Genomic DNA, 26196 nt, shown 5'->3' with positions numbered 1-26196 from the left:
AGCATGGATGGGAGCATAATTGTTGCTCATTGCATCACAGCATGACGCGTTGTCAGCTTGTAGATCGGCTATTTTCAGTGAATGTTCTCCCCGGATGGTGGCTAAAGACGTGGCTAGCCTGCGGACTGAGACCGGCTAATTTGCATATCCTCGTGAATATAAATTAGCCATGCGGTCTTCTGCGGACGGACAATGGGGGTATTTTGTTATACTTTATTGGAGTATTTTCAGTACTTTTACTTCTACTCCACTACATCTCAGAGGCAAATATTATACTTTTACTCCACTACAATTATTTGAAAACTTTAGTTAAAATGACAAGTTACTTTATAGATTTGGATTATTATTATAGAACACACATTAACCACTTCAGCAGTAGTAGATGAATGGAGCAGTAAAGGAGAAAGGTGCCAGTCTGTGTTACTCAGTTCACACCATACACTGTTATTACACTGGGCGCTCGTCGTAGTCGCTCAAGCCGTCGCTGCAAATGTCGCATCTTTCGGAATATATTGGGATGAATGCGTGACGTATTATAATGCGACAGAAAAAAATCAAGATCTCCGATGCTAGCGGTTTTGATACACTGATGGAGTATATTATAGTATATTGTGGGTAGTATATCGAGATGACAGATATGGGACATTAAAAAGGACAAATTAAACAAATGGGACAGTTTATTAGAACACAAAAAAAATCGCTACAGCTTCAGTAGTTAACCAGTGAAATGACGGTATTTTACAATGCCTCTCATAGAGATTGCATTGAGAGCTGCAGTTCATTGTTCTAACGGACCCCGAGTAGCGGCACTGTCTCAAAAGTGGGCGTGGATTTGTAGGCCTTCCGTTTCCGCCCGTGTGTCTCTATCGCAGCGTTGTTGCCGTCTCTCCGGGCTATGGGATCATGTAGACTATTCTTCCTGACTGTGTGTGATGGTGCCTGGTGCTGCTAGCTCTGCTCTCTGTTTACACACAGTTACATGTTCTATTCACATTACCGACTGATATAGAATCACACGATGCTACACTCTTGAATATACAGTCTCGTCTGACAGTCAGAAACCCTCTCAGGTTGGCTCATACTTTTTCCTTTATGGCTCCATTGGCATGCTGCTGTTTACACCGTTAGCTACTGTCCCGTTAGCCTGCTAATAGGCTCTATGCACAGCAGCCATATTATTATGAAGACATTCACAGCAGGTGTTACAATTCATGGGCAAACAGAGTCTGGGTGCTGATATTGTTGCATGTTGGCTCACTGGAAACACTCTGCTACACCAGTGGGTCTTCAGTTGGGGTCCAGGGACCCTCATGGTCTTCCAAATGGCCCCCTTGCGGGTGTGTAACTCTGAGAGTGTGCGGGTCCATTTGGTTACATTTGTACACAGAGTTATGGGGGTCGTGGAAACCACTGTGCTAGAAATAAATAAATGGAACAGAGCCTTCATTAGTGGCATTGGTAACACCTGTGAAGGAAGTGATAATATGGCTGCTGTGCATAGAGCCTATATTGACTAATGTAATAACCAGGTGTTGGTGATTGCATTCTAACCTGTTCTAACATTAGAAACACCAAGTGAAAAGGATGAAATGTCCACTCGCACGCTTAATGTAATTGTACTAAATGTTAAACGTTTTGATTTTGACTGCAAACGTTACTGTCACACAAGGACTTTAGCACAGGCAATGGTGGGACATTTTTTACTTGAGGCAAAGTATCAATACTGCAATGTAGAAATACTCTGTAAGTAAAGGTCCGGAATTAAAAATGTACTTGAGTAAAAGTGCAAAAGTATTGGTATCAAAGCATATAAAAAAACTTTTGAAAATAGCAGATCTACAAGCTCACAATGAGCTTGTAGATCTTGAGTAGAAGTAAAAGTAGAAGCAAAAGTACTGAAAACTTGAAATACTCCGGTAAAGTAAAAAAAAATACCTCAAAATTGTACTTAAAGGACAACTTAGTTGTTTTACAACCAAGGTTTATATTTTAGCTTGTAATTAAAGTAAATAAAAGATGAGTGTTATTTTTTTTTTCATTTACTGCTTTCCATAGTTTTAGCAATTTTCGCAATATTTTTTACAGTGGGCGGGGGCATTCTGTCCGGTGGCTAAATATGCCTTTTTTACACAATAAAAAAAGGTCCTGTGGTCTTTGATGGCCAGATGTGAGTTATTGGGGGCTAGAAGAGCTACTGTAAATAATAATAAAGAAAACACCGGGTTATTGTATAAAAAAAAGACATATTTAGCCACCGGACAGAATGCCCCCGCCCACTGTAAAAACAGATCGCAAAAATTGCTAAAACTATAGAAAGCAGTAAATTTAAAAATCTTTTATTTACTTTAATTACAATGTAAAACATAAACCTTGGTTGTAAAAAAACAAAGTTGTCCTTTAAGTACAGTACTTACGTAACCTAACATAGTTAATGTGGATTTGTCTGTTTTGCCCCTACTGCTACACTAACTGTACATGACAGGACAGGTAGCCTACATACCATATGAGTGAAAGGTTTTTTAATACTGTGAGGGTTCTTCTCCTCAGGGCTTTAACGGCAGCTTGCATCGTTTGATGCTTCTCTGTGAGCTGTCTGCCACGACTGCTTGATGTACGGATCGGTTATCGCGATAATAATGCATACCATCGGTGCTGTCCATGGTTCTGACTGAAGCCCATGCATTACGCATGACATACAGTAGAGTAGAGTAGACCAGTATTTTACAGTTCTAACTCAGTCAGAAAACATTGCCATTACTCCTGATCAGTGGTGGCAGAAGTACTCTAATGTTTTACTTAAGTAAAAGTATCACTACTGCAATATAGAAATACTCTGTTAAAAGTAAAAGTCCGGAATGAAAATTTTACTTGAGTAAAAGTACGAAAGTATTGGTATCAAAATGTACTTATAGTAGCAAAAGTAGAAAGTAGTCATTATGCAGAATGTCCCATTTCACAAGTTTTCAAATGTATAAAAATCTTTTGAAAATAGCAGATTTGCAAGCTCACAATGCGTCGCGCGCTTGTAGATCGGCTACAAGTCTTCAAATAATTGTAGTGGAGTAAAAGTACAATATCTGCCTCTGAGACGTAGTGGAGTAGAAGTAGAAGAAAACTGGAAATACTCCAGTAACGTAAAAAATACCCCAAAATTGTACTTTTAAGTACAGTACTTGAGTAAATGCAAATTACTTTACACCACTGCTCCTGTTCCACCAACAAGCCTAGGCTCATCCCTGACCTCCCCCCGTCGCTGTAGCTCAGGTTACAGTGACGGGGGAGGAGGTCACAGATGGGGCTACAAAAAGACCATAAACTGTATTTCTATTCAACAACACACAGGTTAAACACTGGTCCTTGTTTTGTAGGCTAACACTACACTGAACAGTCTTTACTGACATTTCAAATGTGTGACATACGGCGTCACTGAGTGCTAATTGTCTTTCTGTGTAGGCCTGCAGTAAGAGAGCAGTGAAAGCTGCGAGATGTCAATGGTGCTGTTTGCCTCCGTGGTGAGGGTTGGGGACGGCCTGCCCCTCTCTGCGTCCACGGACTACGAGCAGGACAAGGGCCTGCAGGACACCAAGAGGCATCTCAAAGGGCTCTCCAAGAAACTCAGCCAGTTTCCTGACCGCTGCACTCTGAAGACCGGACAGTACAACGTCAAGTAGGTTGTCATGATTACAAATTTAAGTTGATGATTATTTATCACGTCGTTGAAAATTAATGGAACATTGTCAATAAAAAATACATTTCTGTTTGGCTTTTAGCTTTCGTAAACCAAAGTTGCACAGGGCAGATATGACAAATAACACATATTTAACTAGAAAATGTGCTCCTCGGAGCACAGGTCTCCGCCAGTACTGTTCCTGATTAATCCTGTCTTACCTCACTTCAAAAGATATAAATGATCTTTTGAAGTGACACACCTATTTATAGGTCTCTATTTCATAATGCGTCTCGCTAGTCAATCAAAGCACACCCTTTCAACATATTGTCACGTGTCACGTGAAGCTTGACCAATGTTAGCTTGGTGGACACACGGAAGGACGAGAACGAAAACATAGTCTCCTGGCGGAGACAATTACTTTATATATTAATTAATTTAATTACATTAATGCGACGCGTTTTGAGCTTATAGATCTGCTATTTCCACTATTTTTTGACATTTTTTGAAAATATGACATTTTTAACATGGAATTGATTATGACGATTATGCAAAAATAATTGCGATTATATAAAATAATTGCGATTGGACGATTATTATGTAATAATTGTGACAGGCCTACACATGAGCCAGTTAGTTTGGGGTGGCATGTAAGGCTGGCCGATGAATTCAATGTTATTGTTTATCATCTTTGAGAGGATCGTGACTATGACACGGCAGTATGACAATAATCTGATACCACAATACACATTTTGTTATGCAACTTGATCTAACCCAATTGAACTCAAAATATGATATAAATCGATATTAAGTCTTGAAGATCTTTTTAAACATATGTAAAATAAATTACATTATCTTGCTACTCACTACAGTTAATATAAATGATTTTTCTAACATAAGCTCTATCATTATATACTGTACAACTATATCGCTATCTAGCAGCATATATGATAGTGTCGGGCTTTTGCACCCTATCACTGAACTGTACTGGTTTCACTGAACTAGCATAACAACACATATAACACATGATATGATGGTGATATTTAGCAGAGAATGTTTTCCAGAATGACTGCGAGGGCAATATTACAATACCTTCAATAACTCCTAGATCACCAACGATGAGCCTCATTTTATTATTATTTATTATTATTTGGATGTAGACATTTTCCCTTGACAGTGGATGTAACAAACTAACTGTATTTCTGTAACCCCTACATTGATCATAAGCTAGTACCATACATTGAGCATATAAGCCTGTAAATGTATGAGGAAAACATAACAACCTCCACCCCTGCCATTTCAGCCTAGCTGGGATAAAGACATGAGAAGAGTTGAGGAGAGAGGTCGGGAGGTAGCATGAATTTGTAAGCCAAATGAGGAAAGCGAAAATTGGCATCAAGTACTGTATGAGTGCAGAAGTGTCATAGAAACATTTGAATCTCAAATACAACTCTACTAGATGTGGCAAGAATGTGCATGTTAGAAAATGAACCTTCCCTGTATTTCAGTGCATGCCACTATTCAAACATAATTTGACATTATTTTCTGAGCAGTTGTACAGTTTGCATTTATTTTGACGATAAATGTCTGACAACCAATCGGTCAGACATAATTCCTCAGAAGATTCCCACGTAAAGGTGGATGTTGCAAATCTTGGCCTTTTTGATAAAACTCCACATCTTTCCACAGATTACTAGTACGCTCGCCCCAAGGATAGTTGACCATGTTACTGATGTCTTCATCAACTCTTGGCTGACATTATACTGTATGCCCGCCTGGTAGTTCTTTTAATTAAGGGCCACTAATGCTTGAGAAAATGCTTTGAATTCCTCAAGCGCGCTGCCACCATTGATGGGGTAGTGGGTCGCATTAAGCACTAGACATCAGCTTGTAAGAAAGTAACACCAAGCAAACTGTCTGGACTCGTCTCAAAGCAGAGACCCTTTGATATGACTTACTTTAATCAAGGCAAGCCATCTGCCTCTGACGGAGTGACAGCAGAATTAGCCAGGCAGCTCTTTTAAGTCATGGGGTAATCTAATGGAAGGCGGAACAGATCAGTTAGGACAGTGCTCTACCTGTGATATTTGAGATGCCTGACACTGTCTAGTCTGTGTGGGCTGTGATTTCAGTACCATCGTTGCCAGAATTTGTGAGAGAAACAAGCAGACAGGTCTAATGAGGTCTAATTAATACAGCATCAAAATCAGTTGAACCACTTAAACTCTATGTATCGGCTATCTACAAGCTCGCAACGCGTCGCATCGTGACATGTTGTCAGCCTGTGAGAGTGCAGATCTGCTATTTTCATATAAGCATTTGGAATATTTTTTAAATAGTTTAACTCAGTGTCACTGAAGACTAAGCTTCAAACCTCCCAAAACAAACTGATTCGACTACTTCTCGGACTGGGGCCCATGACCCACCTCTCTCCCACTCACTTTGCCAGCCTAGGCTGGCTCAGGGTGGAAGACAGGGTTATACAACTAAAAATGGGAATGGTCTTCAAAATTGTAAATGCAGATTTGCCCGAAATGCCCCCTATACCTGCATATCTGTATAAGTACCTCGAAAAAGTTAGTGACACCCACAGTCACAAAACTAGAGGGAGCGTAAACAACAATCTGGTAACACCCACCCATAAAACAAACATGGGCAAATTCTCCTTCTATAGCACTGCCACCAAGGAATGGAATAGTCTAACCCCATCCCTCAAAAAATGCAGTTCGCTGGGCTCATTCAAAACAGCCCTAAAAACTCATCTTTCTGGAGGCCTAAAGAGGAGCTAGTACCAGTTTCCCTGTAGACAGACGACCCCCCCCCCCCCTCCCCCTTTTTTTGTACATACTTTTTATTTTATTTTCTAATGTTTTTTTTGTATATATTTCATTATTTTCTCATGCCTTTTTTGTACATAATGGTATATTTTTTTTTGATTTTTGAACTGTTTGGTTGCTACACTATATGTCTATGAAATTAATTCAAGGACCCCAACGGAAACAAGCCCGCAAGGACTTTTTTGGCCGGACCTTTTAGACAAAAGCATTATAAATGTAACTGTGCTGTTTTACATTCTTTTGCCTAATAAAAATTCCAATCAATCAATCAACTACATAATCTTGTATTGGGGTCCCTGGCACAAACTATTTTCAGATGGTCTTTGGCCAAATACATATTCATTTTGGGGATCCTTGACATGAAAATGTTTGAGAACCACTTGTTAAAACCGCAACCCGCAACTACAATATTGTGACTTTACAGAAAAACAAGCCCAAAGTTGCTTATGATAAGTGGTCTTGGCAACACTGGCTGTGATTTCAGTAGCCTGTGATTTCAGTACTCGGACTGCTCCATGTGCACAATCATCTGGCTTTCTTCACAGAGTTAATTGTAAACTCTCATTCCTCCAGCCTGTGAGGCGTAGGAGTCATTTGTTGTTTGTTTAGACAGTAAGACACCAAAGCTGCTTAGACTGACTGATACTTGAATCAATATAACAAAAAATCTGTCTTTTTATGTTTTTTATTTAACCACTTATCAATGCTGGTTTCATGCAACGATCCAATATCATAATTTATCATGTGACTGATGATTTATTAAAGGAATTGTTATTTATTCCTAGATTTATTTATGCTAATTTTAAGTTATGACTGACTGTTAAACTAGATAATAAAATGCACTGGTATCGGACCAAGGTCCATTTAGATTGTGCTACATACTGTATAATAAGCTTCCTCCGCTATATTTCTTTAGATTTGTGTATTCCCACAGTCCATTAACCAAACACTGCTGGGTGGAAGTGCTTCTGAAAGACTAGCAGCTGCTGAAGTGCATCTGAATCTGAGAGAATTTGGTGCATTTGAGTCTGGTTCTCTGGGTGTGAAATTATGTTTCATTAGCCAAATCGGGTAATTAATTGGATTCAGTGGATGCGAATGTTCCCTGGCAGAAGTTAGGAGAGCAGTGTTGGTGGTGAATATGCCGTTTTCTGTGTGCTTCATATCCACCACACATGGCACGGGGCACTCCGTGTTGTTCTTGTTTGTTCTTTTTTGATATCTTTTGAGAGAAGATCATTTTGTAGCAAAGTAGTGACTGTGTGTGTGTCTGCGTCTTTTTTTGTGTGTCAGTTTCACTAGCTCTCTGGGTGTAGGCTACCTGATGGTGTGCACAGAGAACTACCCCAACGTGCTGGCCTTCTGCTTCCTGGATGAGCTGCAGAGGGAATTCATCGTCACCTATGACACCAAGCGCATCAACAGTGCCATTCGGCCGTACTCTTTCATCGAGTTCGGTGAGACCCTGAACAGCTGCCTAATCGGGAACTACAGTATTAGGCTTGCACGCATGCAAGTGTGACCCGTGTCACACCAAATAATTTGCTCCAGATACAACGGATACATCATTACAACAATTAGATCCTTGTGTTCCTTGTGAACCGCGAGGGACTTGCATGTCTGTTCTCTGTCATTGCCTTTGGTTTCCTGTCTCTTAACCCATTAAGACCTGGAACTGTGTCATTTTTAGATTTGAGCTAAAAAGCATTATTTTACACTTTGGGCTATTCAAAAATAGCAGATATACAAGCTCATCGGTGCCACGCTACGAGCTTGTAGATCTGCTATTTTTGAAAAATCGTGAAAATGTGTGCAAATCTTTGAATATATATATATTTTTAAGCGAACATTTTTAACTCAAATCTTTGCTTCTGGGGGTCCCTGGAACAAAATATTTTGATGGGGGTCCGCGGCCAAATACATATAATTGTGGGGGTCCTTGACATGAAAAAGATTGAGCTCCACTGATATAGAAACATAGGTTTTTCAGAAAACTGTTGAGATTTAGGAGACATGTAGAATCGGCTTCAGGTCTCAATGGGTTAATAAAGAAAATGTATGAAAAGAAAAGCTAGTTTTACACAGCAGGATTTGCACTTTTAAGTGAACAGATAGGCTTTGCCTAATTTCCCATGTGCGCTATGCACAGATGAGTTGTGCAGGTGCGTAATTAGCTTAATATGGTACTACATGGATTGTGACCCAGTTGTTGTTGTGCTAATCATTTCCCTCCAGACACTTTCATCCAGAAAACAAAGCAGCGATACAACAGCCCCCGCTCGCTGTCAACAAAGATCAACCTGGCTGACATGCAGACCGAGATCAAGCTGCGGCCGCCCTACCAGCTCTCTCCCGAGGACCTGAGCTCCATCAATGGCTTCTCTCTGCACACCCCCTCCAAATACAAAGGCATAGGTTTGTTGGACGAAAGCTATGCTAAGAGGATAACACAAATTGTTTCCATTGTGGTCCATTGTACTCAATTCATCAGCAATACATACAATGCATTACATCTCCGTCCAACACCACTAGCAGCTAAATATGTATTTACAGAAAATAGAAAAAGAGGGGTGGGTGCAGGGGGCAGAGGATGCCACTCCCACCGAGCTCCTTACATGAAGCCCGCTGAGGGAGTGCGTTGTTTGGCTCTCTGGGGGCAAGCTGGTAGGGGATCGAATTCTAAGTCCAATTGAAATCTGAGGCCAGACATGTTTTTAGGCCAGTTTTAAGTGTGTATAGGGAATCAAGACCTTTAATGTCTGTTGGTAGGACATTCCACATTTTGGTGCCAGTATAGTAGAATGCATTTTCCCCCATGTTTGAGCGGAATCTAGGGGGGGACAAGTTCAGTGGAGCTGCCTCTTGTGTATGGGCATCTCCCACTCTAGAGAAGTAGTTAGACAGGTATATGGGCAGATTGGGCACTGTTCCTCTGAGTATCTTACCAGGCCCATTATAAGTTGCTGTATTCTTGTCTTCTACCTTGAGCCATCCCACCTTGCAAAGTGAGCTGGAGTTAGGTGAGTCCTGGGTTTGAGGTTTGGTAGTAGTCAGTTTCATCAGTTTGTTCTGAGAGGTTTGTTTCTAGTGACATGGGGGTGTTTGTGAACCATGAGGTGCAGACAATAGTCAAAATGCCAATTAGGCTCTGGCTAAACGTTTGCTAGAGTCCTTAGTGCACCCTTGTTGACAAACGAGGAGACCCTGTCCCAAAATCTTGTTCTTTGGTTGACTTTCACAATAACATTTGATGCAATTTTTTTTCACCGGAAACGTTTGCTATCCAAAATAGTTCGCAATAGGTAAACTCATCCTTACTTGCGAATATATTGTCTCCGACTATGACTATAAATCCAGTCCTCCTGAGTTTGTGGTACTATACCCAAAAATAATGGATTCTATTTTTCTCAGGTGTAATGACAGTTTGTTATCGGAAAGCCAAGTCCAGATATTGCAGAGCTCAGTCCTGAGGTTTTTTTCACATGCAATTTGTTGTTCTTGTCCAAGACCAGGGTCGCAGAGTCATAGGAACAAATTGCAGTTACATTCTGATATCAGGTTGTTAACGTATCTTAACAGTAAGGTAGGGGTTTAGGTGATTAGCCTGCATTCGAACACGTGCTCCATCCTATTAGGAGATAGGCTGTGATGGGAATACTATATTCTCCCTTACACATTTATAGTCATAATACTTAATTTACAACCAGTACTCCATAGATAAATGACTCATTTAATTTGACAGTGTCATTTAATTTAACAGTGTCATTTAATTTTCAACCATTTTACCAGCCTATTATGTTTTAGGTGTGTTTGATGTATTAATGTACATTTAATACATGTAGTGCCCTACATTACTTCAGCATCAGCTAAAAGCATTTAGAATGACAAAAGGCTTGTTTCCATCTGCACATTTTAGCCCCAAAGCAAGCTTGTGGATATGTCCCATTGTCCCATTTTAGCACTCACACAGTATTCCCCGTTGTAGTCTTGGTTTGGAGATATCCTGGAAGTGGTCCAGACTTAATCACTCGCAAGCAGGTTGACTCTTTGCTGATGGCCGACTCACTGGAGGACATGTCTCACAGCCTGTTATCAGACTGGAATGTATTGTGTGTGTGTGTGTGTGGCTTCACTTCAGTCCTACCCGTCTATTTCTCTGTCTGTGGGCCACTTTTTTAATACACGTTGTCACATCTCAGCCGCCTCAAGATAAGTGAAGCCATTCTGGGTCACTGTCGCTATTTGTATCCTCCACTGCCCTTCTCTCTAAACGCAGGTTAGAGGTTTGATCCTCTGCCTCATCCTTTTTATAATTGGGAAATTGCGAGGCTATTCAGTAAGATCCTGCACGTAATTCTGAACAGTAGAGTTCATCCGTAAAGTCTGATTCTTAATTCCTTGTGTCAGTTTAGTTGTTTTCATCACTCAATCAAAGGTTACGATGCCTGCCCTACACTTCCTTTGTGAGTCCTTGATGAGAGGAAATTATGTAATTCAGTAAGAGTAATACTGAACAGAGTTGTGTTATTCAAACCACTCTGAACACTGTTACCTGTTCATTTAGAAATTTGTTGGGGTTTTAAACTTGGCTCGGGCTCATAAATGCCAAACTAGACAGGCCCGTGCTGGGCTAGGGTAGAATTGGGCTTGTTTTTGGGGTCCGATCAATGCTCTTAACACAGGTTCACTGCTCGTGCATCTTGTGTTTACTGCCCCGTCACACACCCCTCCTTCAGTCCCATTCTGTACAACATGATTCTATTGCACTTCGCTTTGTTTGAGAAATTGAAGACGTCCACGTGTTATATTAAGTGTTCTGTAAAAGCCATTTCCTTTCAAACTCTGAGGTGAATTTAGCTGATAGCAACTCTCTCTCTCTCTCTCTCTCTATCTCATTTACATGTAAATGACATTGTAATGCTGTTTGCAGCCTTTGTGGAGTCAAAGAAAGCACAGAGTACATTACTTCAAATTTGAACTCACTCTACTCCCTGTCCCTCATTCCCTCCCAGCACCCACGCAGATGTTGGAGCCTGTGGCCCTGCCAGGCATCGTGTCCTGTGTGCTCAGTGTCCTTTGTGGGGGCCTCAACCTACTGCGAGGGGTCCACGCTATAGAGAGCATCCTACAGGTTTCTACCTTTTAAAAAAAAAATGTTGTTTTGTTGTTCTACCAGTGATTGTAACATGGTTTCCCAAAAGCGCTTGATTGGATCTGGCACACTCCATTTGGTGCTCATTAAATAATGTTAGATCCCTTTTAAGCTTCTTGGAATGCTGTCATTTCATGAGAGGTACATAAATGAGAGGGTTTGCTCATGAGGTGGGATAGCCTAACCGTTGTAAGGGAGGTTAGAGCGTGGTTCCGGTGTTGATCCCGATGTTGGACAGTCCTAGACCACCAACTACTAATGTTTTGACCGGTATTTTGTCCAAAAGTGCAAAATAAATTGTTAAAGTTTCTATTGAGGAAACTTTACTTATAAGCTAATGAATAAATATAAATGGCGAACAGATTATTATTTGTACACATGGATTTGGGTGGCATCAGAGCCCATCCACGCATCTCTATTAAGCATTATATAAGATCAATGTAGAATCAATGCGAGCACAACTCGATGCAAGTGATCCACTGTTTACCGGGTGCATGGCTCGAAAGAGTTCAATATCAGGGAGAGAACTGCCAGCACTCACAGAAATGTCCTTCAGGTACTTCTATACAGAGATGGGCACAGGCAAACCATGTGGTTTGCCTGTGCCCATCTCTGCATAAAGGAACATGAAGGACATTTCTGTGAGTGCTGGCAGTTCTTTCTCTGGTTTGTACGGTAATATAAGATGCACGATAAACACTTAAGCCACACTTGAACACTTGGTCCTTATAGACTGGGAGCGTGAAAAATCAATCTATTCATGTGGTGATGCCTCATTCATGCAGGCTGATGCTTTTATTTGTGGAGGTACTCATAACACAAACGGCAGTTTTTAAATGAATGTGAATTAATTGTACGGAATAAACGCTCCCAGCGCGTAAGTACCTTTTATTCAAAAATGTTGTGAGCTTGTATATCAGCTATTTTTTAAAGCTTTTGAAAACTACACGTTGGCTGCATAATTGCTGATACCGATGTTGTCAAAACAGTTGAACCGATATATCGGGCTGGCTCTAATGGAGGTTTAACTCGAGTCCATTGCGTTGCTCTTGTCAGAGGGATTTGATCAAGCCTTGTGAAGATATGGTTGGTTGGTGAGTGCTGAAAAGCATTATATTTTTCCCCCCACTTTCTCCCTCTCTCTCTCTCTCTTCCTCCCCTGTCTCCAGAATGACGATGAAGACTTTAATTACGTGATTGCCTTCTTCCTGGGCACAGCCGCCTGTCTGTATCAGGTAAGTGATAGTCTGCGGTAGGAGAGCAACCCGTCAACGGCTGACTGAGCGGCTAACGGCCCCATACTTTACAGCTCAGCAGCCTGTCAGCTAGACTAACGTTAGCAAGGCTCAATACTTTCCACCTCACTGGCTTTTCTCTAACATTTTCATCAGCTCGTCCTTGTGCGGCTCGTACGCTGAACGGGAGCCCCGCAGGTGTTTCAAGATCACAAATTGGTCGTGTAATTAAAAAGTTATTGCACCCGGAGCTTCGGCTGAGCGGACGTTACTGTCCCGTAAACTTAAGGACAATGAAATGGTCATGGTAAAAATACAACAACATGGCATCCTATAGGCCTGTCGCAATTATTGCATAATCGCCTAATCACAGTTAAATGAGATATTCACAATTATTTAGGATTAATTGTCATAAATCATAATCATTTCCATGTTGAAAAAAATGCTTCAAAAACTTGAGCTTGTAGCTCAAGTTTTTGAAGCATTTTGAAAGCATAGTTATTAAATATTGCAGTCATTTATATAGTACCGTTATTAGAAGGATAAACCCCTTGAGATGTACCATCTCATTTTCGAACGGGTCCTTAGCACATATGAACAGGGCATACAATACACAAACAATACAACAAGATACATCAATGCAGACAGACAAGACGAGAGCTCTCCCAAAGCTAGCCGCTCCCACCCCACCGGTTCAACCCCAAGTAGCAAAAATCATATGGAGACAACCCCCATTAGTACAGGAAAACCATAATACAGATACAGACATGCACATGCAGTAACAACATGCAGCAGCATGCTCAATCAGGGCACAAGCAATACCATTGGGATAAAACAGTATATACATGCACATGTACCTTAGAAAATACATATAAGTATCAATACATTAGATACAGGTTTGAAATAACAATTGTTAAGAACAGATGTTTAAGAACAGATGCCAAGAGCGATTTTGAACCATAATTAGAAGCATGAACAGGGTGTTAGAAGGTGAATGAAAATAGATAATTTAAACACATTAAGGGAGGTGATAGATCTAAGTGAGCTTGTTAGGTTATTCCAATCAGAAGGGGCTTTGAATTTAAATGCACGTCGACCACATTCCTTTGAGCTTTTGGGTACCTTAAAGAAAGGGTGATCAGTGTGCCTTAAGTTATATGGTGATGTGTAAGGGTCTAGACATTTTTTCAAGTAATGAGGATAGTTAAAGAAAATACATTTGAAAATAAACTGCAGCCAGTGAGAATGTCTTCAGAAATTAGGTGTTAACCAATTAAGAGACTCATACGTAGAGCAGTGGTGGGTTTTGTACGGGCATCTAAGGACAAATCTACATGGACTGTTGTAGGTTACATTAAGTGGGTAGAGGTTTGTTTCTGAGGTATTCTGATTTATGATATCTGCATAAACAGTATTGGTACAGTAGTAATAGCTGTGAAATTATTATTTTTCTGATCTGAAGGGTGAAACAGTTCATGGACCGGTATAGTATTTTCTGAACTTTATTTTCTGAACAACTGAGTTTATATGCGTCTTAAGACAGAGCTGGGAATCGAGCCAAAGGCCCAGATATTTGGACTCATCAACTATCTCCAATGGTGTTCCATCTGAAAAGTTAAAAGAGTTCTTTGTATATCTAAGTCTTTGTATATTTTGTTGACGAGGCCTAAAAGCCAAACAGAAATCTTCTTTTTGTTAACATTCCAATGTTTATGTTCCAATGCCAAAACCACAAATCGTCAATCACAATTATTTGCGTGACAATTAATGGTCAAGTAAATTGTCATGATAGTGACTGACATTCCCTTTGTATCCTAATGCTCCTTTGTCTTGTGTTCCCGGCCACCAGTGCTACCTGTTCACCTACTTCTCCGTCTGGAGGAACAGCAAGTCCTTCCTGGCGTTGGCCCTCATCTGTCTGGCCAACATGTACCTGTATGAACTGAGGAACGTGTGGCAGATCCTCTTCCACGTGACGGTGGGCGCCTGCATGACGCTGCAGATCCGACTCAGACAACCCCTCGGCAAAGCCCCCGACTACAACGTCTGACCACGCCCCCCCCCCCCCCCCCCCTCCGCAAGCGGAAGGACAACAAAAAACCCTGGAATGCCCCCCATCCCCCGCCTGACTCTAGGAGTTGCAGCATTAAAACTGCATCAGCCATCTTTTGGAACAAAGCCTCAACGTCGACAGATAATCGTTGCTGTCAGGGTGGAAATCTTGTATGTCTAAAACCATTCCTTTTTTTGGGGTATTATTTCAAAAACATTTTAAAATTGTGAAAACAGCCGATCTAAAAGCTCACAACGTGATACAACGCATTGTGAGCTTGTTGAACGGCTATTTTCACTACTTTTTGTGCGACACTCTTGTATGACGAAGTAAGGCATTCATTTACGAAAGAACAAAAATGTTGAAATATGGAGATGCAAGGTTTCTGCCCGACAGCAACAAAATTCTGATTAAAGAATACATAGAAATAAGGATATGACAACAAAGCTACAAACACAAACTGTGCTTCTATCCAACTGGTGGAGCTCAGTCTACCATGGACTATGTCTACATGTAGAGTAGGTACTGTATGAACTTTGCTGGAGCCACACAAATCTTTGAACCCTAAGCATCCCTGTTATGGGGGCAAACATTCGACTAAAATAGCAGATCTACAAGCTCACAACACCTCGCAAATTTGGGTGAAGATATTTTGTGCAGAAGTATTAGAGCCCTTGGGAATCTGGTCAAATAAGTAATGGGTTTGTGTGGTTGTGGTTAAAGTCGGAGGTTTTTATGTTATCAGAGCAGGTGTTGAGTTCCTTCTGGAACAGCCATAACTGGATTAACGTTGATATGAGACTATGCAGTGCAGCGTCACAATGATCCTCCGGTAAGCGGAAAAGTGGGTACCTCGATGTTAAATTGGCTATTTTCTTCCCTCCAAAATGTTTAAAGTATAATGTGAAGTATACATGATTAGAACATGCTTGAACATTCGACAATTAAGGCCCAATATTTCTACAACTGCTGCAAAACCTTGATATCCAGTCATTTTGAGCATAAACAAGAAGTTCAAAGGTACATTTAGGTCCTATAATGATCTACCGGGCGTGCATGTTCAAATCATGTATACTTTATATTACTTCAGACCATTTTCCAAATTATTAATTCTGTTTATATTTTGGAAAAAATGTGTCAAATCCTTTTATTTTTTTAAGATCTATTTTTTGTTGGGGGTTTTATGCCTTTTGTTGACAGTATAGTAGGTTGACAGAAAATTGGGGGAGAGAGAGACGGAGTCAGACGCAGCAAAGGCCGCCGGGATCGGGACTCGAACCCGCGACAGGCTACATTGAGCCTACTGTAGGTGCGGTGCGGGCCAAAATGTGTCAATCTAAACATGGAGATGCCCACTCTTCCTTGCTGCCCACTCTTCCATTATCCGTTCCTCCTGTCACCATGGGCGTATCCTCCAGGGATCAGGGCTCATGCCATCATGTTGCAGATGTTTATAATTACGCCGTAGTTGCTTTTTCTGCTATTTATTTGTCGATTGACTGATTGTACGTATGCCGGCCTGGTTGCTAAGATCTTTTTGTTTTTACAGATTTTTATTGCAGTATTTGAAATGTTTTATAATTTAAGACGGTTATTTCTATGCAGATTGACTTTCTATTTATCACAAAATGTCTATTGCTGCAACATGCAACTGATGTACAATACAGTACAACTACTATACAGTACAACTAATGTGCATATACAGTACAGTACTGTATAACTGCTATACATTATTTAAGTCTCTGTCGGGTGGAAACCTCATGTGTCCAAAAATGTTACTTTTTAAGATTCAAATTTAAAAAATGTGAAAGTAACTGATCTACATGCTCATAACGCGTTGCTTCGAGCCACATTTCGAGCTTGTGGATCTGCTACTTTTGCTACTTTTGTGTGACACTTTAGTATGATCAATTAGGGCGCTCATTAACGAAAAAACACAAAGTTAAAATATGGAGATAAGAGGTTTCTGCCCGACGGCAACTATATATACTGTACAGTGTAGTCAGTACAGTACTGTACAGCTACTGTACATGTTCAGTCCAAGCACCCTGCCTGCAGCCCTATATGTGATTGACACACAGCCTCGGGCATATACCGGTGTCATATGACGATATCAATAAACAGGCTGTCTGCTGCCACAGTATCCATGCGTTGTGCGTCGTGTTGTTCACCTCGGAGGCAGAGTCCATGTCAATGCAGAAGCCTCTGGCACGGTTCCCCTTCTGAGACATCGCCTCTTGACGGCTAATGACGAGTCTGACGAGACCAAACGTTGCGCTCCAATTATCTCACCTTCTCCAGTTACCATGCACACACATTAGCACCGCCACCACCACTTGCATTTAGCTGTTACATTGAAGTGGAGGTTATTTTCCCCCCTGTGATCTCAAGTCACCTCAACAGGCAACATAAAACTAGCAGACAGAGACGGGTGTAGAGAGAATTGGAAACGCTTTTGTTTTCTAGTGTCAATTAGTTCAGTGATCATGTTGTCCTAAGGGGTCTTTAATATTCATGCATTTTCCATGGACAGAGCGGAAAGAATAACTAAAGCATAGCCTCAGAGCTCTGCTCCATGTTACACTGGACTTGGCACCGCACGCCTGTCAGGGGAGCGCTGGATGATTCACCAGAATGTTCTATGACCGCACAGCGTAACAACAGTGGTACCACACCTACATGATCTAATGGCTCATTTCATAACACAGGCCTGAAGTGATCTGATTTGAATTGTGCTTTTCTGGCCCAAACATGCATTTATATTTTTCTAATTCTACTTTCCAGCATAGCAGAGAACATGGAAACAAGCCAGCTCAATTTGGCTCTGAATGCGTCGGATTTGTACCGTGAAATAGGCCTAGATGGCAAACAAAACATCTACAGTTGGAACACACTTTTGTACTCTGGATAATGCGTGACCATGTTGCAATAGACTGGAGATGTTTGTTGTTCAAGACATAAGAATTTGAATTTGGCCAAATATCTGTTTACAGAGAAGACATTGTTTCATCGTGACATAACCCAGTCTTTTCCTGGACGTTATCTGCTTGCCTCTTAAGGATTTGGTGACTGAACTCACAGCTTGGAACATTACATAACAGAGATGAGACAATGTTCCAATGATATTTTTCAACAGAGAAATTGAAATGCAATTTCTGTGTTTGATAATTGTTATGTTCAATTATTACAATCAGGGCTTATTAACCTCTTTAAACCTGGCCTCCCTATATTGGTCATATTATTTATAGGTGAAATGTTTGTGAAAATAACAGATCTACAAGCTTGTAGATAGGCTATTTTTGAAATATGGCTTACGTGATTAAACTCTTGAGATTCTTTCGCAAAGAATGAATATGAAACCAGGTTAAATTTAAACTAACACAGTGATGACGATGCAGGGTTAGTGTAGATTAGTTAGAATGTACTTGACCATCTCTAAGCTCTGGTAAACTTTCAACAAGAAAAAAATGTGTTGTTTGTTTACCAAACCAAAGATGCAGAAACCAGTAATGTGAACAGTACAGTTTCAATTGTTACATGGTAAAGACTATTCCTCTCCCACCCCCCCCCCCCTTTCTGCACTTTGGAGAACAATCAACAGATTGTCTTATGGCTCAGAAGCAACAAGCCATTTTCTCTGGCAACACCCCCTGTGCAGAGGGTATTATGATGATTATGTTGGTGATGATTATGATAATTACAGTTATTAGCGGGTGCTTTAATACAAAGACCAAGCATTCCTCCAGAGGTAGATTGAGGATTAATGAGGCAGGGGCACAGTGTTCCAGGCTCCATCGTCTTTGTTCGGAAGCAGCCTGAACATTAAGTGGGTTGATTATAATAACCGCCGAGTTGCTCGGTTGCAGCAGGTATTGTAGAAACTGCAGACTACTTGAAGTGCTATTTGAACTCAAATGCACAATAATTGATACGTTACCAACAGTGTTTGTGACAATGCCCACACAGGGTGATTCTTTGCCCCTCACAGAGGTTCACACAACTGTGTTGAAAAGATTACATTTCATTTTTAAGCCTTTCTGCCTGCTTGAGGAAAGCCATTTTATTAAATCTTGCCAAAACATATCCTTCGCGGCTATCTACCTGCGGCCAACTCATCCATCTTTGTGGCTGTATCTTTGTTGTTTACAAAGTTATTTGTTTTATGTCAGGTTTGATTAAATAACCTTGCCTTTTCCGCAATGTTTTTTGAGACCAACTAGATATTGTAGTGGGCGTATACCACGATATGAAGCTGAATTCCACAGAGAAGAGGCTGGTAAACACTGTTACTCAGCAGCAGTACAACGGCCTTTTGTTCCATATCTGTCCATTTGGCAAAACGCTAAATTTACTCTGAAGATAAAGTCCATTTACTCCGGGAACATTAAATTTCAATTACAGCGCTGCATTTTTTAAACAAGTTCCGCGTCATTTATGCACTATTCTAGCCTGAATTTCCATTTCGTTTCACTTCATTATTCAGTCTGAAAGTGCCCCCATTGCTGCCGTTTTTCTGAGATGGGTGTTGCTGAAGAGGGAGTACTGAGCGATTAGTTAATCTCCTAACCAATCACAAGCCAGTCAAATATTTTGTCACCGAATTTGGTGTAACACTTTATGTGTAGTCCCTAGGCCTTCATTTCCATTTAGTTTTTTCCAAACGACTTCATGGCATCAATTCCATCCACTAACGCTGCTGCCACTATTGTTGTTTTAACTGTCTCTAGCTGTTTACTTCTTTCATCGCATTCAAAGGACGCTGATTGGCCTACACACTGGACGACAGCAACACCGGAGATTCAGGTGCTGGAGCTGTTAAGCACTATTCAACAAGAAATGGACACATTGTTATATTGCCGGTGCTTAAAACACTTAAGCCCAGTGATGTAGTCAACGCGGTCCATGGGTACACTCAGTGTATAGACACAGAAAATAAACTGCGTGGAATATCACTGAAAAAATGCACCAGTACCATGGGGAGGGGTAGCATCAGGTGGGGCAAAAGACACATTCACTACGCTCTCTCATCTTGTTCAGATGCCGGGTGTTGCATTCGGGTGCCATGCCATTAGTCTGATTGTCCATTGTTCTGAACTGAAGTACCATTGGTCCGACGTCACACATTATCTCTTATTCCAACCCTAACACGAACCTTACACTAACCTAAAATTCTTCACACAATTGGGACGTCGGAATATTGAGCCGTCGCACTAATCTGCAGCCCCCAGCCTGCCAACACTCCCAATTCTTTTCTTTCATTTCCCTCTTTTTAACCCTTTCTCCCACTTGTGCTCCTGATTTGTAATTTCTCCAGTTAATCCCCCGATTTCATGTACAATGCATGCACAAACAACCCAGCCTGAGGTCGCTCGCTCAAACCCAGTTGGCTCAGTTTGCTCCTGAAAAGTGAAAATGGAAGAAGCTGTTCCCAAGATGAGAAGAATTACAAGGCTAAATTTCAGTCAGTCCACTTGGTGGACTTAAGACTCTTAGATCACCTTCATAAGACAACTAGATGCAGAATTGGGGCGGCCATGGCTGAATGGTTAGTGAGCCCACCCCAAGTTAAGTTCTATCTAGGCCATATATATATTATTATTTGTATCTTTTTTTTAAGTGGAACGATACATCTTTGAAGTGGAACGTGTGTGTTTGTGTGTGATAAAAGTTAATAATAAAAGCTAGAGTATTTGAACTTTACTAACTCACGGCTAACATATAAAAGAACGCTTCGGATCTGCATTGAGTGACTGAGAGATGGTGTTGTGGGATAATGATCAGACTCATAGCACCTATGTTCAAAATCCCAGTCCTAGTTCATTGCTGGAGTACTTTGGCATTTTGAAGTCTAAAGAAGAACTCAAAAGCAATGGACCATTACTCAGTCATTCACAATTAGTATACGTGTTTGTTTATATGTTAACATTGACAAATTCACTGCACTCTTGCACATCTTTGATGAGTAGAAGTTGTCTCATAGTGCATTTGAAGTGTTCTTCATCTTTTGTATGATAGCCTCAAAACTTAATACCAACAGAATGCCTGGGACTCAAACAAGGAACGTCTGGGTTCAGAGACAGGGCACTAGACCACTGCACTAGGACCTTCACATGTAAGATGTGTCCCCTAGTGTTTTTTTTAAAGTTTCTTTTGTATGGTAGCCTCAAAACACACAAATGATGCACTGAGGGTGCACACTAGACCACTGCACAAACACAACTTCACAGACAACAGGTGTCCCCTATTGTTTTTTTCAATGGTGTTCTAGACACAATGACCAATACCATATAGGCACAATGACCAGTGATATACAGTGAATACCATAATTATGCTGTAGACACAATGACCAGTAAGTGTGTTACTCTGTTTCAACCTGTCATGGAATCGTTACTCTATAGTCTGGTGTTTCACTCCGTTTCAATCTGTCATGGATACGTCTATATTCTGACAGTGATACTGACATGACCAGGGCAGGATTTTCATGGAGGCCACGAAGGCCATGGCCGTCGTTGCCCCTCAGTTTGGCCTTGTGCCCCTGAAAAAAATGGCATGCCCTGAGGCCACAGTGCCCTTAATGCCCCCGCTGACTGTACCACTTTCTCCTCCGTCTCTTTCTTGTCAATATGTACAGTAGACACCAGTGTCTTGGTGCAGGGCTGAGCTTGGATCAGATTGTAAATACCATACTTTAATTATTTCACTGCAGATAGTCTACATATTTATTATTAAATCCTTAACCCTTAAATTCAATTCATTCTTTCATCAATGGACCAAAATCTCTGAAATTATGAAATTCCAGGCCTGGACATTGTATGGATTGTATTAGCATTATCTCCAGATGTATTTTTTGAGCGGGACATTATGCTGAGAAAACCTGTTTTCTAAACAATCTTTGACAAATTATGTAACAGGTGGAGGGAGGGGAAAAAAGGGGTAAAAAAACTAGTCCTGTGCTCCTCGGAGCACAGGTCTCCAGCAGGCCGGGTTACCTACCCTGGGTAGGTACTTTAGAAGGTATAGTTATAGCCAATTGGAATGGGATCTGAAAATTCTGACTGATAGAGAGAGAGAGAGAGAGAGAGAGAGAGAGAGAGAGAGAGAGAGAGAGAGAGAGAGAGAGAGAGAGAGAGAGAGAGAGAGAGAGAGAGAGATACTGCTGTCATTTGTTTCAAAAGTTTATCCCAAGCTAAACTAAAATGTGGATGTTTAACTATTTCTGACAGAAAATGCACAATTCTTATGGTTTTGTAAGATAGTTTTCTCTAAGTTGCAATGTAACAGCTCTGTTAACACATGTCTTATTCCCATATAATTGTACATACATTGTTTCGTTTTGATGGTTTTGTTCCACTCTAGCTTTGGCAATGTAAACTCATGTTTTCTCATGCCAATAAAGCCCCTTTGAATTGAATTGAATTGAACTGAAAAATTGAGGAGAGAGAAAAAGGTCATTAATCGAGTGATGTGGTGCTGCTGCCCTCTAATGGAGAGCTGCAGTACCAATAAAGCAACATGCCCATTCTATGGTGCTAGGACTTTTCTTTTGCATAGCCATAGAGCCACTGCACTGAAATTATATTGTGCGACATTCATTATAAATATATAATCCATCAGTTGTGCGAGATTCATTACATTGAAATTACCTACTTTTGCAATTATCCTACTATAATTCTAGTAACCTCTGTAGTGGTAGGTGAAGCTACCCGGTTCTCCTCAGTGGCTGGACCAATTGCTCTGATTTTGCACACAGCCATTGACCATTACCATCTGAACTTAAGCGCCCCATTCATTGTCGATGCGGCAATGGACATTTAAAGGCAGGCTTACAACTACATACTTACGCCTAGTAACCTCATTCATACTTTAAAATGTTCATCTTACTCTGGACATGTTTGCCTGAAAAGGAATCTTTGAAATGTTGCATAGTTTTAGAATTGTACTCCTTTAAAAGTTCAGAGATTTAGAATGGAGGCGGATGGAAGGTTTTGGGACCTCAAAAAAACACTTTCACCTAGAAACTCCATTCACAGTTCAAAATTCCCCCCTGCTGTGGACATGCATCCTTGAGATGTTTTACTTTGAAATGATTTGTAGTTTTTGAAATATTTAACTTTAAGCGCCTAATGCATTGTCAATGGCAATGGATATTTAAAGGGAAAAGGGTACAAACTTTGCCAGGCTAAGTTAACTGAACAAGTCAGAACCACTGTGGTGCAGTGGTTTAGATATAGGACCTGCAACCAGAAGGTTACTGGTTCAAATCCAAACAGGACAGGTTTCCAACAAATGCCTGACTCTTGCACCTTTATCTGATCTTTCACTGAACAGCGTGTAAGAGACCATAGAAAGTTTGTACCATGGTGGAGCAGTGGTTAAGATTCAGGCCTTACACACAGAAGGTCCTGAGTTCAAATCTCGCAAGGTCATCTTTCTAACTTTTACCTGGGGCTTTTACCTTTATATAATCTTTCAGAAAATTCCACGCAAGTCAACAGAACATGTAAGGACCTCTGTGGTGTAGTGGTTTAGATACAGGACTTGCAACCAGAAGATTCCCGGTTCAAATCCAACTAGCACACTTTTTTTTTCTTTCCCAAGACTCAAGACCCAAAAGAGTCTTGAGTCGAACCAATTACTCCCGCGGAGACATCAAATTTCTCTGTTGGGCCTTGAGTCCCAAGACTCAAGGCCCAAAAGAGAAATTTGATGTCTCCGCGGGAGTAATTGGTTCGACTCAAGACCCAAAAGAAGGTGAACTGACTGTAATGATTCAAAATGTCATATATAGAATAGAAACCCCATTCGAACTTTAAAATGTTCATCTTACTGTGGACATGTTTGCCTGAAAGGGAATCTTTGAAATGTTTAATAGTTTTAGAATTGTACTCCTTTAAAAGTTCAGAGATTTATAATGGAGGTCGATGGACGAATTTGGGACCTCAAAAAAACACTTTCACCTAGAAACTCCATTCACAGTTCAAAAATTCCACCTTACTGTGGACATGCATGCTTGAGATTTTTTCTTTTGAAATCATTTGTAGTTTTGGAGATATTTAACTTTAAGCGCCCCATTCATTGTCGATGCGGCAATGGACATTTAAAGGCAGGCTTACAACTACATACTTACGCCTAGTAACCTCATTCATACTTTAAAATGTTCATCTTACTCTGGACATGTTTGCCTGAAAAGGAATCTTTGAAATGTTGCATAGTTTTAGAATTGTACTCATTTAAAAGTTCAGAGATTTAGAATGGAGGCGGATGGAAGGTTAGGGTTAGGGTATAGGGACCTCAAAAAAACACGTTCACCTAGAAACTCCATTCACAGTTAAAAAATTCCACCTTACTGTGGACATGCATGCTTGAGATTTTTTCTTTTGAAATCATTTGTAGTTTTGGAGATATTTAACTTTAAGCGCCCCATTCATTGTCGATGCGGCAATGGACATTTAAAGGCAGGCTTACAACTACATACTTACGCCTAGTAACCTCATTCATACTTTAAAATGTTCGTCTTACTCTGGACATGTTTGCCTGAAAAGGAATCTTTGAAATGTTGCATAGTTTTAGAATTGTACTCATTTAAAAGTTCAGAGATTTAGAATGGAGGCGGATGGAAGGTTAGGGTTAGGGTATAGGGACCTTAAAAAAACACGTTCACCTAGAAACTCCATTCACAGTTCAAAAATTCCACCTTACTGTGGACATGCATGCTTGAGATTTTTTCTTTTGAAATCATTTGTAGTTTTGGAGATATTTAACTTTAAGCGCCCCATTCATTGTCGATGCGGCAATGGACATTTAAAGGCAGGCTTACAACTACATACTTACGCCTAGTAACCTCATTCATACTTTAAAATGTTCGTCTTACTCTGGACATGTTTGCCTGAAAAGGAATCTTTGAAATGTTGCATAGTTTTAGAATTGTACTCCTTTAAAAGTTCAGAGATTTAGAATGGAGGCGGATGGAAGGTTTTGGGACCTCAAAAAAACACTTTCACCTAGAAACTCCATTCACAGTTCAAAATTCCCCCCTGCTGTGGACATGCATCCTTGAGATGTTTTACTTTGAAATGATTTGTAGTTTTTGAAATATTTAACTTTAAGCGCCTAATGCATTGTCAATGGCAATGGATATGTAAAGGGAAAAGGGTACAAACTTTGCCAGGCTAAGTTAACTGAACAAGTCAGAACCTCTGTGGTGCAGTGGTTTAGATATAGGACCTGCAACCAGAAGGTTACTGGTTCAAATCCAACCAGGACAGGTTTCCAACAAATGCCTGACTCTTGCACCTTTATCTGATCTTTCACTGAACAGCGTGTAAGAGACCATAGAAAGTTTGTACCATGGTGGAGCAGTGGTTAAGATTCAGGCCTTACACACTGAAGGTCTTGAGTTCAAATCTCGCAAGGTCATCTTTCTAACTTTTACCTGGGGCTTTTACCTTTATATAATCTTTCAGAAAATTCCACGCAAGTCAACAGAACATGTAAGGACCTCTGTGGTGTAGTGGTTTAGATACAGGACTTGCAACCAGAAGATTCCCGGTTCAAATCCAACTAGCACACTTTTTTTTTCTTTCCCAAGACTCAAGACCCAAAAGAGTCTTGAGTCGAACCAATTACTCCCGCGGAGACATCAAATTTCTCTGTTGGGCCTTGAGTCCCAAGACTCAAGGCCCAAAAGAGAAATTTGATGTCTCCGCGGGAGTAATTGGTTCGACTCAAGACCCAAAAGAAGGTGAACTGACTGTAATGATTCAAAATGTCATATATAGAATAGAAACCCCATTCGAACTTTAAAATGTTCATCTTACTGTGGACATGTTTGCCTGAAAGGGAATCTTTGAAATGTTTAATAGTTTTAGAATTGTACTCCTTTAAAAGTTCAGAGATTTAGAATGGAGGTCGATGGACGAATTTGGGACCTCAAAAAAACACTTTCACCTAGAAACTCCATTCACAGTTCAAAAATTCCACCTTACTGTGGACATGCATGCTTGAGATTTTTTCTTTTGAAATCATTTGTAGTTTTGGAGATATTTAACTTTAAGCGCCCCATTCATTGTCGATGCGGCAATGGACATTTAAAGGCAGGCTTACAACTACATACTTACGCCTAGTAACCTCATTCATACTTTAAAATGTTCATCTTACTCTGGACATGTTTGCCTGAAAAGGAATCTTTGAAATGTTGCATAGTTTTAGAATTGTACTCATTTAAAAGTTCAGAGATTTAGAATGGAGGCGGA

The 26196-nt window shown here is 40.5% G+C and overlaps 1 protein-coding gene across 1 annotated transcript; it reads left to right on the top strand.

Annotated features, from left to right (window-relative positions):
* The first annotated feature begins 928 nt into the window (after window positions 1–928).
* On the top strand, window positions 929–17157 carry sec22a (SEC22 homolog A, vesicle trafficking protein). The gene is made up of 7 exons (XM_084084399.1): window positions 929–1070; window positions 3454–3667; window positions 7798–7961; window positions 8740–8919; window positions 11517–11635; window positions 12826–12891; window positions 14741–17157. The coding sequence occupies exons 2-7, from the start codon at window positions 3486–3488 to the stop codon at window positions 14939–14941; spliced, it is 912 nt and encodes a 303-aa protein (XP_083940525.1). The 5' UTR covers window positions 929–1070; window positions 3454–3485; the 3' UTR covers window positions 14942–17157.
* The last annotated feature ends 9039 nt before the right edge of the window (window positions 17158–26196 follow it).

This window comes from Gymnoscopelus microlampas (genome assembly GCF_963454915.1).
Source record: "Gymnoscopelus microlampas genome assembly, chromosome: 17".
In the NCBI taxonomy this organism is placed as follows: Eukaryota; Metazoa; Chordata; class Actinopteri; order Myctophiformes; family Myctophidae; genus Gymnoscopelus; species Gymnoscopelus microlampas.
The sequence above is the reverse complement of the archived record's forward strand: the minus strand, read 5'-3'. Positions and strand labels throughout refer to the sequence as shown.